Source organism: Furipterus horrens, unplaced genomic scaffold (genome assembly GCF_987537825.1).
Source record: "Furipterus horrens unplaced genomic scaffold, mFurHor1.1.pri manual_scaffold_7, whole genome shotgun sequence".
Lineage (NCBI taxonomy): Eukaryota > Metazoa > Chordata > Mammalia > Chiroptera > Furipteridae > Furipterus > Furipterus horrens.
This window is the reverse complement of record NW_028327177.1, coordinates 115051911-115069530: the sequence shown is the minus strand read 5'-3', so window position 1 is coordinate 115069530 and position 17620 is coordinate 115051911. Positions and strand designations below refer to the sequence as shown.

General features: G+C 38.1%; 1 protein-coding gene and 1 pseudogene across 1 annotated transcript in view; both read right to left on the bottom strand.

Moving 5' to 3' along the window:
- ACAD11 (acyl-CoA dehydrogenase family member 11) overlaps window positions 1-17620 on the bottom strand; it is an 80330-nt gene that overhangs the window by 55988 nt on the left and 6722 nt on the right. The window contains exons 4-8 of the mRNA XM_090284943.1: window positions 12919-13044; window positions 12223-12384; window positions 10550-10714; window positions 3271-3412; window positions 2791-2912 (exon numbers count right to left, since the gene is read on the bottom strand). Of these exons, the coding sequence (XP_090141069.1) occupies window positions 2791-2912; window positions 3271-3412; window positions 10550-10714; window positions 12223-12384; window positions 12919-13044 (717 nt within the window). The remainder of the gene's footprint in view (window positions 1-2790; window positions 2913-3270; window positions 3413-10549; window positions 10715-12222; window positions 12385-12918; window positions 13045-17620) is intronic.
- On the bottom strand, window positions 14701-15437 carry LOC150005106 (high mobility group protein B1 pseudogene; annotated as a pseudogene).

Genomic DNA, 17620 nt, shown 5'->3' with positions numbered 1-17620 from the left:
TCCACGGCCGCATTTGCTGTTCCTGGTCAGTGATGACCTCACCTGTCTTGGACTTAAGGGGGGCGATCTTGGAGGGGATTGGGCCTGTTGCCTTCTTGATACCCTCATACATTCCTCGTGCGTTGCCTATATCGGCGGCTTCCTGAATGCTTCTGCACAGGTTTAGCCAATAGGTGTTGGCACAGTGGCGGGCGGTCTTCTGGACTTTGTTCCTGGCAGCCCGTAGAGCTTGAAGTGTACTGGGAGTGGGCGTGACCTTGTAAGCCAGTAGGGCCTTCCTCTTAGCCTCGATCACGGGTTCCATTTCTTCCCAGTGAGCCTCGTACCAGTCAGCGTTCTTCCGCTCTTTCTTCCCGTAAGCAATAATGGCGGAGTTGTATATGGCATCGCGGAGACGTGGCCAATTGGATTCGATAATGTCATCTGCCGCCACTCCCTCGCCGAGTGCATCTTCCATCTTGTTGATGAATTGCTGGGTCTTAACTGGGTTGCTGGCACAACTGGTGTTGATGCGTGGGCGACCCTTCATCTTGGAGTGGTGCAACCTCTTCGGCATTATGCGCACCTTGCTTACCACGAGGGCATGGTCCGTGTCGCAGTCTGCACTGTGGTAGCTGCGGGTGAGGAGGGTGCTGCCAATATCCGTTCTTCTGGTGATGACGAGGTCAAGCTGGTGCCAATGACGGGAGCGGGGGTGCCTCCATGACACCTGGTGGATCTCTTTGCACTTGAAGAATGTGTTTGTCACGCACAGGCCGTGGTGACACAAAAGCTCAAGCAGTCGCTGACCATTCTCATTGATCTTTCCTCTCCCAAAGTTTCCGAGGCAGGTGGGCCAGGCCATGTGGTCGGCTCCTACTCTTGCGTTGAAGTCTCCAAGGAGATAGAGAGCGTTACTTCTGGGAATCTTGGATAACGCTTCGTCCAGTGCATGGTAGAACTGTTCTTTCTCTTCGATGGTGGCGCAGAGGGTTGGGGCATACGCGCTAAGAATGCTGACTGGGCCGAAAGTTGTTGACAATCGGAGGGTAAGTAATCTCTCTGTGCCTCCTGTGGGTGGCTCTATGGAGTTAACAAGCGTGTTCTTCACAGCGAACCCAACACCGTGCTGTCTTGGTTGGTCCGGAGACTTCCCTTGCCAGTAGAAGGTGTAGTTGGTTTCTCTGATAGTTCCGTTGTCGGCCAACCGGGTCTCCTGTAGAGCCGCAATGTCGATGTTTAGTCGTGCCAGTTCCCTATCGATGACAGCGGTTTTCCTGGCACCCTTGATCCACGGAAGGTCTGCAGTAAGTCCGGGGCACATGGTCCTGATGTTCCAGCTAGCGAGGCGAAGAGCCGGAGGCTTCTTTCTTGTTGTTTGCTTGGAATTAACTGGTGCGGGTGTTTTGTGGCCCACTTTTCGAGAGGCGCCTCTCTGATCCCCACGCACCCAGTGGGGCAGGCGAGCCATGGCGAGACGGTAGCTGTCCAGTGAGGTGCGATGACCTCTCCCACCGTCAGAGGAGACCCCTGGCGCTCGTTTCCTTCGCCAATCGGATGAGCTTATAACCAGTATCTGTCTCCTCCCGTGTTGAGTCGACATCTTGCGATGACGCTGGAGTGTCCTCTCAAGTGAAACTGAAGCTACAGAGCCTGGGCAGGGTGATATGGAGGGTCTGCTGTTGCCCATGCAGCAGACCCCCCCTCTCTTCGCAGCTGAAGGGTCCAAGGGAAAGACAAAGTCAATACAGCTTGGCTTCAGGTGCGCCGCAGGAGTTGCCGGTGTTGACTACAATGTCAAACCGCCTTAGGGACTCCGGCTCCGGATTTTCTGTCGGGGTTTACTCCCTTAGCCTTTCCCCTGAAGAGGTATGCCGCAAGGCAGCGGAGGTTTTTTGGGGTCAGAGTTTTCCTTCTCTGATTTTAGAGATGTCCTTCCTCTTTCCTCCTTTACAGTCTTGAGGGCAGCATTTACAGGCTAAAATAGAAAACTGGCAGTGTAACCTTCTAAGCAGATACTACCAATACCCTGCTTGGGTATACTCACCCAACAATAAACATCTCTTAAATGTCCTCCAAGTGCCATGCCTCGAATTAGTAAATGGCAGTGCAATGGCAGCCAGAAGTCATGTGGACCTACCTTTTTGGCACTGTAATCTTGGGCTGGGGACATTGTGTGGGGCTGGGACTCCTCATTCCCAAGATATCCCTCTCAAACTTTTTCCTACCACATGTGGGTGTGGGACCAACCAGTTCTGCATCTGTGCACCTCCTACCAGTCTGGATGGAGGGGGTTTCTTTAATTCTGTAGTGTCAGACTTCCATTCAATTCAATTTCTCATGGTTCCAAGTGATGCTTGCTCTCTATTTTAGTTGTAATTTTGACATGGTTGCAAAGAGGCAAGCCATGTCTGCCTGTGCTGCCATCTTGACCAGAAGTGAGATAAATGGTTTTATATTTTAAGCAGACATCATTAAAAGATTCTAGCTGTGTCTTACATTGGATATTCAGGAAATAGCCTAATCTCACAGCTTTTCTCTTTTTGTCATTATATCTCTCCCCCTTCCTCCATCCTTTACGTTTATTATACCAAAACGTGATAACACATTTTGTACTCAACTTTTTTCTTTGCCAAATTCCTATTCTATAAATTCTGTATTTATATTTAACCATGTCTGGTATTTGTCACTATGAAAAGCCAAATGATCTAAAGAGAAAGCAAAAAATATAAAACCCCTGAACACTGGAAAATATTGTCAACAGTACCTTAATAAGTAATGGTGAGACACATGCTAAAAATGATTACTTACCTGTGATATTCCAGCCATTTTAAACCATGAAAGGGCAAGAAAAAAATTCCAGTTAGGAAGAATAGATTTAATTCCCCTGCAGCGGCAATATATTGAAATTAGTTCTTCCATTGATGGTATTCCTATAAAAATAGCATGTACTGTAAACTTTAATAAAAATATCATGGTGAGTACTTCAAAATGTTTTAATATTGCATATGTTTAAAAATTAAATATAATAACCATTAGTCCACGTAACAAAATGTTCTAAATGTTAATTTCCAAAAGAAAATTATATACAAAGGATTACACTGTCATAAATTACTAAAAGCGGAATGCAGTAATGTATTCAGAAAAATCAATAAAATATAAAATGATTTAGAAACATTTAAAAAACAAAAGCTCTTTACCTAAAATTGTAATATCCTATTTTTAAGTTATGAGAAATAATAAAGATAATTTTACATTAATAGAAATTCAGGCATCATTATGTTTCCATACCTCTGTTTTCTTGAAAATAAGAACTTTGATTTAGCATTGGAACTGCCCTTGGCCAAAAGTAGAACAGCGAAAGATGAGCTAAGTCTGACAAAGGATGACCAATGGTTGAAAGCTCCCAATCCAGTACAGCTATAACTCGAGACTGTAATTAAAAATAAAAAGGGTTGAACATATTAGCTAGAAAACAACTAAAATAAGGAAATAAGTGAAATAGAATACATTCAAAATCGTATTTTCCATCAAAAGCAAAGCTGAGGCCATAGTTGGTAGTCTTTACCCACAGCGGCACAACTCATTTATCAACTAACAAATTAGCCTTGATTTTGTAGAAGCAAGTCCTCTGATTCCATTATTGGCCATCAGTTCTCCAGCTTTTGCTTTACAGAGACTTAATGTCTCTCCTAATGAGCAGAAACAAAGAGTTGAAACCTCCCAGTTGGGAAAAACTGTGGTAAATAAGAAGTTCTAATAATTTCTTATAATTTAAGAATTTATGCCATATGTAATTAAGAGTGTGCTACATAACAAACATTACAATCTTATGGCAATAGTAATTTTTTAAATAACTTATTTCATGGTGTAAATACAAAAATGCAATTGTTATAAAAGATTTTTCTTATGAATAAAATCTATCATTATATAGCAACACAATAGTCATGTAACTTGGAATCAGCAAAAGAAATTTTTTCTCATTCTACTTTGTGTAACAATATATATCAAGGGAATATATATCTTTATGTTATGAACAAAGGACATTCAACTGTAAATACAGGGTAGGAAAAGCAATTTGCAGATAATATGTATAGTATTTCTGTTTAAATAAAAAGGTTATAAATGAATTACTTCAAGGGATTGAGGAGTGTCGGGGGTGGGGTGTAGAGAAGAGAACCTCCCTTGGGAGTATTTGGTACAGAGGAGTGGCATGATATGATTTGCCTTTTGAGGGTCACTCTGGCATTTGAATGGACTATAGGAGGACCAGTGAAGATGCTATAGCAATAATCTAGATAAAATTATCCAAGCCAGATAAAACACCAGAGGTCATCTGGGCAGTACGAGAGGCTGGGTTTCAGGCCTCTATGTAACTTTGTGTTTGCTTGAACTCCCTTGCTCCTCTGGCATACCTGTACATATTATTGTAGCTTCGTGGCAAATGTGGACTTTGGAATCAGACAGACCTTATCTATATTGAAATCCTACCTCCACCATTTATTAACTGTGTAATTCTGGACACGATGGTTATGCTCTCAGAGCCTTAATCTTCTCAGCCGTCACATATGCCTCCTTGCATAGGGATAAGTGTTTTGTTTACTATCTCCTAGCAAAGTACCTGGCACATAGTAGGTGGCCGATATGTATTTATTCAGTGAGTAAGTACAGAGCCTGGCATATAAAGGCAGTTAAAATTTGCTATTATGACTATGGGAAAAATCGGTCACTTCCTTCCACGATGATTTGACTTTACAAGACCTTTCATTGTTGTGGTTATACTGTTATTATAAACTACTATATGAGCTAGATTTCATAAGCTAAAAACACTAGGTGCATTTTTCTCTATCATCCTATTTGTTTCTGTGCTCTTAACATTCAAAGAAGATGAGATACTTACTTATGCTATAAATGTTTAACTTTTTCTCAGTGAAAATTGGAAAATCTCCTCTAGAGTTACATTTCAAGATATCTGAAATATTTTTAGGTAATTACACAAAGCTGGAAAACAATGGCCAGTAAGAAAAGTTGATGGTTAATCAAATTGTATCAATTAGTGTAAATCAATTAGCAATAGTTTATTAGCACCCTGTCTATGCTTGTTTGTGTACTAAGCTCAGCATAACTCCTAGTGGCTGAGATGAACATTTACTAGCTCATCTTGCTAACTTATTAATAAAATGATTTCTGACAGTTTTCCTGAAACCTCAGTACAAATGAATGTTTTCCTTTTTGTTGATTATATTCTACATTTTTAAAATTTTCTATGTATGCTTTTTGTACTACTGAATTTTATCAAAATGTATGGATCTTACCTTTTCAAAACAAAAGAAGCCTATGCAAGCCTATAGGACAAACAGTAGATAAAGAAGGCAAGGGAGAAGATAATAGAATTTCTAATAAAAAGATGAAACTAGGAATAAGGTTATTACATAAAATTAAATGTCATAAGTCATATATAGTTGTTGGTGTAGACAGCAAAATTTGCCCCGAGTTTTCTATGGACAAGATAAAGTGTGAAGCATGATTAGTTGCAATGTTTACAGTGTGTGTACAATAGATTAAAAACAAACCAGCTTCTCGAGTGACCATTTTTCTTGGTAATGAGGCTTAAGAAAAATGTAACCTATCAATCTGCACAAAAGAGATATTACACAGAGGGCTGATTTTAACATCCAGAGAATTTCAAGGCTCATATAATCCCCAGGAAGCAGCTTGTGCTGGTAAGTGACTAAAAGGACAAAAATGAGTCAAGTACAAGGCAAGACCACATGCTGAGAGTGGGCGTCTAGGTAAGAAAAACAACTTGAGAATAAGAGAAGAATGGAAAAGATGTGAAATGACATTTTTAAAAAGGTACAGAATTTACAAAGAGGTGAATTTACAACTTAGATGAAATTATGCAGCACAGATATGTCCCAGACCCAGTTAACCCGTCTTCATGACTATTCTGCAGCAAAAGTATGATGTCTAAAGATCAGGGTTGGAGACAGTGTAAAACTGAGAGGTGAGAAGATTCTGGAATAATAAATTATGTAAGGATAGGAAAATTTATAACTCTTCTATTACTTGTACATATCCACAGTCAAAAAATTATTAATTCAACTGATTTTTTAAAAAGGTAGTTTTTAAAGTGATTGATCATACCAATATGGGCCAGGCAATATAAGAAGTCAAATAAAGTCATAAGGGAGGTTCATGGATTCTGGAGTAAGAGGTGAAGTACAAAGAAATGAAAGAAGTAGAAAGTGAAGAGGGCATGGTCAAAGACAAGGGGTTTCAATTTCTAGATCACCAAAGTTGACCAGTTCTGGTGGAGATGAGAAGCAGTACAATGTAGGAGGAATTATACAGCATTGGAAGTCTATAGGACTGAGTTCAAAAGCTGGTTTTCCTACCAAAGGGTATTTACTAAAGAGTATTTTAAAAATACCCTGTCAAGTAAAAAAAATTGAAAAACAAAACAAAACCCAATCTTCATGTCTTTTCTAGGAATAAAATTAAAATCTACAATTATGCTGTTCTCCAATTACAGTGACATTTTGGAGACAGTGGAGAAAAAGAAATCCATTAAGACACAAGTTTTGTTTTAAACATCAAATCATTTTTCTCTTCAGAAGTTAATTTCCGAGGCTGCAAGGCAGATGACTTCTGAAGAACCAGTTTATACAAGTTCTGTCCAGAAGGTATCCAGCCATGAATGTGAAAGATGATACGTAGGACAATGACACCCCAGTACCCTTCAAAGTAGACACCTTGGGACCTCACACAGTTCTTCCAGTCACCATCAGCTGCCCTGTGGTATTTTTCTGAATCTCATCAAGGGTCTGAAATCTCTTCCCTTTCAAACGTGATTCTAGTTTTGCAAAGAGCCAGAAGGCCCAGTGCCAAATCTGGGCTATAGAGGGTCTGAGTAACCTGGGTGATCTGATATTTCGCCAAAAAACTCTGCACGAGACGTGATGCATGAGCAGGCGTGTTGTCCTGATGAAGCTGCCAATCACCAGTTGCCCATAGCTGCGGCCTTCTGAGTCATCTGAATAGTTTCTGCAGAGGACTGTTGAAATTTCACGCAAAATTTGATGCAGATTTGGTGCTCTACTCACTCAGCATTTTGAATGTGACCACCACACAGCACACATGCTCACATAACAGCATCTACCGCCCCCACTGACTAGTACAGTGAAATTGTCACTGTTCACACATGTGTATTCCAGTCCACTTCTTGGCTGCCAGGTTACATCGATGTCGCACAAACCATTCTTGTTATATTAACAATGGTTGGACTTTTTCTGGGCAGACTTCGTATATATTTGTTATTTTAAATACATCTGACTATTAATTAATGAACTCAGATGAGTATTTATGAGTTTATCTGTTTCTAATGAAGTATAATTGTCTTTGAAGTTGAAATGGCAATATACATATAAAACTCTAAAATCTTAAAACACTTCATTGCCAGATGGATAAGATTTATATTTAGAAAATTAACAGTACTTTCCAGAAAAAATGGAAAACACTGCAGTGAGCATCTTGCAGTGCTGAAATACACTCTTAAACATGCTTCAAATACTTTACATGTAAGTAAGTGGAAAATAACTAGGGATTGCACAACTGAGTAATATGCTTTTGTTTTGCCATACCCTTTATAACCTTTACCAGCTAACCACACACATTCCTGGAAGGTTTATCACTTAAAATTGTTCCTGTTTTCTTTATTAATTGGTTGGTTTTCTGATGATAAAAATAAAACAAGCTGTTTTGCAAAACAATAAAACCTCAAACCTTAAACATTACAGAAATGTACAATGTACAAGTCTCCCATAATTCCATTCTCTACAACCACTGTTTAAATTTTAGTAAATATTGTGAAATATTCACTTTTACCTTAATATTTTTCTGAAGAGTAGATATCACTAGTCTTAGAAAAGAAGAATGAAAAGTTAGCAACCCTGAAGCCTCCCTACCCAACTTAAAAGGCATATAATGTGGATTTCCTGGTTTTGATAATATACTATAGTTGTATGAAATCATTTGGGGAATCTGGATGATGGGAACACAGAACCCCTCCATACTATTTTTACAACTTCTTTTGAATCTATCATTGTTTCAAAATAAAAAAAATAAAAAGTGAGGAACAGAGTTTCAGGGTCACTCTGCTAGAAATAAAAGTTAAGCATAAATATATGGGATGGAAATAGTTACTTAGTGACTAACTAAAATCAATTCCTTCAATGTGGATTCATACAGGAACGTAGCCACCTGCTATATAAATAAATAAGTTATAGTCACTGCCTTAAAAGAGGTCTCAGTCTAGTAGGTCCTCATTTATTGAGGATGTACATGTAGACTCTATAGACAAAGGTAAAATAAAATAAAATAAAATAAAGACATAATCCTTACCCTCAAAGGAAACAAAAAAAGCTTACAATCATATCCCTATAAATGTATACTGGTAGGCACATACATACATACATACACATATTCAACTCTAATCTGTGGAGTGCCTTCATAAAAAAGACAGTCTAATTTTCTATTATGAAATTTTAAAAATGAAGCAGAAAAGATAAACTACTGACTAAAATTAAATTATAAATGTATTATAGCTTGTAATGCCAGTCCATGGTATTTTTCCTTCTTTGACTACTTTTTTTTTACTTTATTTTTATTGTTGACACTGTTACAGATGTCCCCATTTTTAATTCATGTTGTGTAATATACTTTAGTACTTGTGTATTCTTCTCTGCTGTTACCTGAGTACCTTTTATCTCCATCGGTATTTTGAGCTTATTAAGAGCTGTATTTCTTTTCCAAAACCATGTGTCAGAGCATGTAATTGGTAATGAATAAATGCTAGTTGACTTGTACTCTGAAAACCATGTATTAGTTCCTTTAGAAATTAGCTGTAATATTTATAGAGGCATAAATTGACTAAACTTAATTTAACCAATAATTATGGGATACTGTGTATAATCCCAAAGGAGAAAAGATCTTACTGGCTCCTACATAATCCTAAAACATTAAAATATAATGGTATAGGTAACAAATTAGTAATACAGCTAAACAGCTTAAAGCTATGTCACTACCAGTTGTTTCTTTTCTTAAAAATATTTCTTGTCAACCATTGAATATTCTACTTGTCTAAAGGAAGATGATAACTAATTGTCAACTTTAATCCGATAGGAAATGCTTTAATGGTTTTCTAATATGAGATTAAATATACAGAAGAAATAACTTTTTGGTAGTTACTGTAGTATGTCATTACTTTCAGCATATCGTGCTAATCCTAAAATTTAAACATCTTGGTTGACAACACATAATTCAGGAGATCTAGGTCTGAATTTTTCCTTCCTTGCTTAAGTAATGAATAGAAAAGAAACATAATTACAGAATACACACAGGACCCTGAATTATTCAAATATAGGCTCCTAAAATATTAATGAATCAAATGATATAGATCAAATACAGGCCAGATCCTGATATGTTTTAAGTTATAAGCTTTTATAATTTTTCCAGATTATAAATTAGCATTTTTAATTTTCCCACTGTACTTTGAACAAAGTTAGAATTCAGAATTCATCAGTGTCATCAACAAAAGGTTGCACACACACACACACATAATTACATATATATCAATATAATTTTAATATCTAAATTGACTTTTCTAGGAGAAATTTTGTCTCACTGGTGAATGTGCTCGCATGTCCTTATACCGAATTTGATATTTCAATTGATATAGTACTACTTTGAATTATGACAACAATACCATTTATAATGTTATTTTCTCTTGTTCTTTTTCTATAGAGAAAGAATATAAAACCCAGAAAAGTTAGCATATGAATTCAGAGCAGCTCTTCCTGCCCTAAAACATGTTAGCATTCTGGGAAAACCTTCTTCAAGAAGCAGGTTCAGGGAGCTGGAAACCTTTCACATTAATGTCAGAATACTGAGGGCCAAATGTCTTGCCCAAAGGCATATAGCTAATGAGAGGAGAACTAAAGCAGTTTCCTTATTCCCACCATCCTCCTCAAACCCTAGACCTTGATGTCAGTGCCCAGGGGAGGAGGGTTATAGTTTTTATTTCTTTGCCCTCTTCGTAAAGATTACACTGTGAACATTAAACACAGTAAGAATGCATTAATCTTATGCAAGTCTTTCCAGGTCTCAAAAGCGCCTTTTGGAATTCTGTCCTCTCTGAGCTTATAATAATCAAATTAAAATAGGAATAAGATTGAAATAGGAAAAAGAAATCAAAACAAACCAGAAGAAAAAACATGAACGCAGATAAGCTCAATATTTTTAGTAGGTGAAAAATGTCTTTGAAGAAAATGGCAACAGACACATAGATTTCCAAATCCTATTTAAACAGTAAATCATGTATCACTCAGAATTACACCCATTCTTAAAGGCAGGCAACTCTGCAGGACTCATTTCTAAAAGTTTGAGTAGTGAAGATAGTCCTGAAAGTAGGGGAAAAGTAGGGATGAACTCTGGTGCTGGGGAGCATCTACTTAGTACTTGTGTCCCATATCACACCAACATAATCTATTGTAAACATGACTTACAGTACCTCCTTAGGGTGGAAAACTATGTTATCTAGTCTGAAATCTCCATGAATCAGATTTTCTTCATTGTCATTTTCGGGCAAGTTTCTCATTAGCCAGTCAGAGAGCTGGTTCATGGCAGGGATGTCCTGGTGAGCTGTAGCTTGATACTGCTTTGTCCAGGTTAATACCTGAAGGTATATACATAAGAAAAATGATTGAGCTTAAAGTGGAATGTAAGATCCAGCACTTCTAAAATTAAAGCAAAATTCAATCATATCAAATTCAGTTTTATTTTTAAAATGCTCAAGACAAATGCCTATAAGTGATAGTCATATCAGCCTAAAACACTAATATCAGCCTAAAGATGTAAACATTTAAGTCTTTCTTCCATCTAGTTCCATTTTACTTAGACTTTTATCACACACACACACACACACACACACACACACACACACACACACAATATTGGCCTAAGAACCAAGAGATGTGGGTTCTTGTTTTTATTTGGCAACTATTTTGTGGAAGAAAAAAAGAATGCACGTAGACACACACAAATAAGTAGGCATAGAAAAATTCTGGAAGGGTCACAAGAAACAATCCCTAAAAAAAGGAAATATGGGGGCTAGAAGAAGGAAGATACTTACTTTTCATTTAAATACCCTTTCTTATTACCCATAGAATCTTCTAAATATATTATTAGTATGAGAAATGTAAAGACTTTATTGTTCTTAGACTTGAACACGAACAAATCAACCTATTCTTTATCTGCTTATCTGTCTCTCCACTCCCCAAGGTTATCGCTGTTCAATTTAATGCACTAAAGATCTTTATATTTGGAATCATATAGACCTGGGTTTAAATTAGGCCTATCTACGCCACTTATTTGTGTTACTTGCTACCTGCAAACCTGTTTCCCCATCTGCAAAATGGGAGTAATAATACCTATGTCTTAGGGCTGTTACAAAGATTGAAAAGACCTAGCATATAGTGAGCACTCTAAATCTCAGTTCTCTCCTCTCTCCCCTTAACCCCCACAAAAAGACATATGTACAAAGGAAAAAAGCCCCATATATAGTTGATCCTGCTGATCCTTTGATTTTAAATGCTCGCCACCTGTTCCCTACCACTCTAGATTTTATACCTCCTTAAATACAAAGTGCAAGATATATCTCTCCCAGGAAACTTTCCCCACTTAAGCAAGGGCATACTGATATCTACCATTTGAATAGAACAGCTCTCATGATGAGTACAAAAATACTCATACAATTTTCATGTTTCATATAAGTGAGATTCATATTTGGGGCTCTTAAAATGACCATAGTTCCTTTAGGGGAAGAACTTATTTCTGGTTTCTTCCTATTTAACACAGTATTCAGCACATACTAAACACAGCCATGCTTAATAACTCTTTGTTAAACCAACATAAAAAGGAAAAATTGTATTAAAATATATTAATAAAATAAGTGAAAGGGCTGAAATAGCTTTAAGTTTGCATTCATTTACATTCTGTCAGTTACAGAGCTTGCTAAACAAAAAATGATCAAAAAATATAAAATTATTTTACACTTAAAATAAGTCAAACTGAAGGCTGAGATTAAATGCTAGAGCCAAGTTTTGAGACAAGTAATAGGTTTTTATTTTGACTAATAATGTATATTATTTGAGAACTTCAGAAAAAGTTATGTAAATTCATTACCTGTCTTTTGCAGTACCCAGCACCTACACCATATCCTCCCAGCTGCAGTGAGTGTACATTTAAAGAATGTAACCAAGCCAAGGTTTCTATCATGGCCACATATAAGGCTGAGCGTTCTGCTGGGCTAAGTCCAGGAATTGTGAAGTCACGAAAAATTCGACCCTATGGAAGCAATTATAATAGATAATTTAAAACAAAACAAATCTTTTCTTTCCAACTTTTTGCCTATAAAAATATCAGGATAACCGCTTTATAACTAAAATCAATTCTTTGCAGAATATGCTAGCAAGAGATTTCATTTGTGAAATATGTCTGAGTATATATGCACAAGGGAGAATACAAGGATATGCCAAGATGAACTTAAAGAACAAAACCTACTCAAATTATATTTTACAAAAAAAATCTTTTAAACAATTTAAAATATTGTTCTTAACGGACTGACTTTCAGTTTGGAGTCCGTCTGTCGTTGTCCCCCGCCACCCTACCCCTCCGACAGTTTGGTTATTACCATCATATATTGACAGCTCTTTACTGACACCTAGAGGAAACCATTGTGCTCAAATTAAAACAGAAGTATAAACCCTCACAAAGCAAACTAATTACCTAAAACGTTGACCAATAAACTATCATTATCAACATCTCATTTCTTAATTATAAACAAAAGCAACAACAAAGTAAGATTAAGTGTTAATTTACCTGCACATGTTCCATCACATAGAATTCCGTTCCAATGACAGAAGCATCACTGCAGTACAACAAAGGCTTGGGAACAGGGAATCCAATCGAAAACAAAGCTTTCTGGACTTTAAATTCTCTATCAATCTAAATAGGATGGTACAGTATCAAAAATCAAACACAGAAATTTAATAACTACTTGGGAATTAATATTAAGGCTAGAAATCAATTTTAAAATAACCCAGAGGATAATAATTTCCTTATTTTATTTTTATTTTATTTTTTATTTTGGTATTTCAATTACAGTTGTCCCCTTTTCCCCTAATTCCTTATTTTCTTTAAATGTAATCTTAATGCAATTATTATAAGTTAGAGCAGCACTGAAACAATAATTTATTTTATTTTCTGGGGGAAACTTTTTTGAGATATAATTGACATAACAATGGAAAGTTTAAACTTAGTATTATTGTAAAACATAATAATTTAATAAGGCTAAAGGGAATAGGCATATTCATGGAGCTTAATCCTGGCTCTGGTAATTTGAAGGCAACAGATCCTGACCACAATATTTCACAGATATTATCATAAAACATTTCTTGGTTCTCAGCAGTTCCCTGATCACTGGCTCACTCTGTCTCTCTCGTGTCTGCCATGGGGGCTCAGGCAAGTCTCTATTCTAAGGCTCTGGGCACAGTCAGCTGCAGGATGCTGGGGGAGGCCAGTGGGTACCGGTTGAAGGAAAAAGCAACTGCTCCTTCTGGAGATCAATGGAGGTACTTGTTTCTAAGGCAAGGGTATGGGGATCATTCCTAGTAGCTGAGGCTGCTGTTGAGCTCAAGATAACTATTGGGAAAGGAGGCAGTGAGAAGCAAGCTTGTACTGAAGCAGGAGCCCAAATAAGATAGTGAGAAGAAATGGGCCTCCTTGATCAGGACAAATGTATAATGTATGAACCTATCACTCAGGACCCGAGGACACAGCTTACAGAAGAACTGGGATGCAAACTCATCTGCATGCAAAGCCCCCTTGCCCCAGGCTCAGGCAGTGGTGACTTATCACTCATAAGGAGAAGCAACCATGCAGCTCACTTTGACAGCAGGGATACACAGGTGCTGCTGCAATAACTACGGCAGGGAAGTGACCAAATCCATGACCAAGGTGAGAGAAGCCAGTAGTGCCAATGGCTGTAGAAAGAAGTGTTTATAACCACCTTGTTGCTTGGGAATGGGGGTGGGTTGGCATGGTGGTGGGGAGTCACAAAGTGGATGGCAGTGTGGGAGCCTTGCTTTTTTTCAATGTAGACTTGGGAAAAATAAAGGGAGCTGAAACAAAGTACTCCAGATCCTTGAACTGAGAGCATTATGTTCTTATGTTTTCTGGTAGGATGCTATCAAAAAGAGAGACAAATAGAACTTTTTTTTTTTTTGACATTAATCTTTTTTTTTTTAATAAAAAAAATTGTATTTACTTAGACGCATTCAGAATGTCAACAAAACAGCTGCAACTTTTTTTGCAATTACAGAGTGGTATTCAGTTAACAGAACAACAATTATTTCGTATAAGCTGCATCAGACAACTGAAGATGAAAAAACTACCATCCCCATATATAACTAATTTGTGCTGTGCACCAACAAGAACCTGCTTTAAACTTCCATGCCAATTTACAACCCCCTTACTGTACCAGGCATGGTTAGTGGCTATTGAAAATACCACCAGGACAGGGCTATCTAAAGACACATTCAGTATTGTGTTAACTATACAAAAAAAGACACTGTACAGTTTAAAAACAAATCTGACACAGCCTTACATTTCAATTTTTTTCTTTAAAAGGAGTGAGTTGTGTACAGGGGGGTTAAATGCTTTATAGACAAGAAAAAAAAAACTGCGGTAGAACCAACTTATTCATCATCATCATCTTCTTCTTCATCTTCCTCCTCTTCCTCATCCTCTTCATCTTCCTCCTCTTCCTTCTTTTTCTTGCTTTTTTCAGCCTTGACAACTCCCTTTTTTGCAGCATCAGGCTTTCCTTTAGCTCGGTATGCAGCAATATCCTTTTCATATTTCTCCTTCAGCTTAGCAGCCTTCTTTTCATAAGGCTGCTTGTCATCTGCAGCAGTGTTATTCCACATCTCTCCCAGCTTCTTTGCAACATCACCAATGGATAGGCCAGGATGCTCTCCTTTGATTTTTGGGCGATACTCAGAACAAAGCAAGAAAAAGGCTGAAGGAGGCCTCTTGGGTACATTGGGATCCTTGAACTTCTTTTTTGTTTCCCCTTTAGGAGGAATATAAGTTTTCATTTCTCTTTCATAATGGGCCCTGTCTGCCGCCTTTGCCATGTCTTCAAATTTTCCTTTCTCTTTAGCAGACATGGTCTTTCACCTCTCTGAACACCTCTTAGAAAACTCTGAGAAGTTGACTGAAACATCTGGGTGCTTCTTCTTGTGCTCCTCCCGGCATGTTTGCACAAAGAAAGCATATGATGACATTTTGCCTCTCGGCTTCTTAGGATCTCCTTTGCCCATGTTTGATTATTTTTCCTCAGCGAGCACAGAGTCGCCCAGTGCCCGTCCGGCTCGCGCTTGCCCCAGTGCTGTCTCTATGGAGCTCAACGTACTGCAATGGCTGTGAGAGCGGGAGCCAGACGCAGCCTCCCCACTCTCTCCGCTCTGTAACATTCCATTAATCTCTTGATAGAGATTAAGCCTCAGCCATGCCATGTTGAGGCTTAATAAAAGTTACCCAACTTTTTTGATTTTAAGCATCCAAGCTACTTCATGTTTCTAGGAATATGATCGAGAAAATCAAAATCAGTATTTTCCATTACTGTGATATTAAGCCCACTCCTTAATGGCCTAGGAAGTCAGCTGGGCCTGGCAAACACCTATTATACATAATTATAATAATACTTTAGCTCGCTTTTGTGTGCTCCCTCCATGTGGCTTGAAGAAGGGGTCTCCAGGCCACTTTAAGAGGCTCTCGCCATGCGGTTTTGAGAAGGAGAGGAGATCCATGCGGTTTGCAGGAAGAAGGCAGTTTACAAGGAGGCTGAGAATCCAGGTGATTCTGCATTGAGGGCTGGAGGGCACCACAGCACAGAAAGGACCTCCCCAATCAGAATTGAGTGATTGGCAGCTGCTGGTAAAGCAGAACTGTCTTTGGAAAGTAGAGAAACGGTTTCTCTAACTTTTCTAAAACTAGCCTGGTTTGGTAGGGGGGAAGCAAGGATATGTGTTTATAGGTGTTTTAAGGAATATAAGACTTAACAACAGAAGTCCACAAATAACTAAATCTATAACTGTTAAATAAACCATTCTTTTTCTTTTCACTAAAAAAAAATAAAAAAAAATATAATACTTTAATTATAAATTTTAGTGTTCTCCAGGACTTTGATTTCTGTATTCTGTTTTCTTCTCTAAAAATTCATAGATAATGTTTTCTGAAAACAGAAAGACCCAATTAAAAAAAAAAACCTTTTGTAAGTCTAAGTCTAATATTTAAATAATACTATAAAATTAGTATTCAAATATTTCTTTTTATCAGCAAAAGATCAGGGGATTATCATAGCAAATCTTTTAAAACAATTCAATGAACAGATATTGTTATAAGATATAATGTGCTTTTAAAAACATAATTTAAATACATAACCCAAGTACAAAACATCTATAAATGAGTAGCCCTGAAAATATTCACGGGAACCCTGACTGGTATGGCTCATTTGGTTGAGTGTCATCTGCAAAGTGAAAGGTCACTGGTTCGATTCCCAGATAGGACTCATGCCTGGGTTGCATGCAGGTCAGGGCATGTAAAAGAGGCAACCAATCAATGTTTCTTTCTCATATCAATGTTTCTTCTGTCTCCTTCTCCCTCCCTTGCCCTCTAACAGTAAATAAGTAAAAGCTTTAAAAAAATATTCACTGGATGACTATCGTCGTTGTCGGCAGCCGTCCGTCTTGAGAGACGATGGTGTAGCTTCTTAAGAGTCTATCTGCACCGCAGAGAATGGTTGTGCAGTCTGACTCGGGAGTGACACGGTATCTGTCTCCTCCCGTGTTGAATCGACATCTTGCGATGATGCTGGAGTGTCCTCTCCAGTGAAGCTGAAGCTACAGAGCCTGGGCAGGGTGATATGGAGGGTCTGCTGTTGCCCATGCAGCAGACCCCCCCTCTCTTCGCAGCTGAAGGATTCAAGGGAAAGACGGAGTCAATACAGCTTGGCTTCAGGTGCGCCGCAGGAGTTGCCGGTGTTGACTACAACGTCAAACCGCCTTAGGGACTCCGGCTCCGGATTTTCTGTCGGGGTTTACTCCCTTAGCCTTTCCCCTGAAGAGGTATGCCGCAAGGCAGCGGAGGTTTTTTGGAATCAGAGTTTTCCTTCTCTGATGTGCCCTGACTGGAAGATCGAACCAGCGACACTTAGCTCGCAGGCCGACGCTCAATCCACTGAGCCAAACCAGCCAGGGCTTACTGGATGACTATATTTCTGGCCAATTGTACAAGAAGGAATGAAATCCGTAAGTGTACTGGGTATTGTACAAGATTAATAGTCTAAAGAGAGACTTAATTTCAGCCTCAGATCTTTTTTCAAAACAAAAATGGGAAACATAATTCAAGTACTATTTTTATCTAAGAAATAAAATGCATTCTCTGTTATTTAAGTCATGAGATGACTTTTAAAAGCAATTTAAATGGGTGTTTATGTTTATAAAATGCATTTATTTGT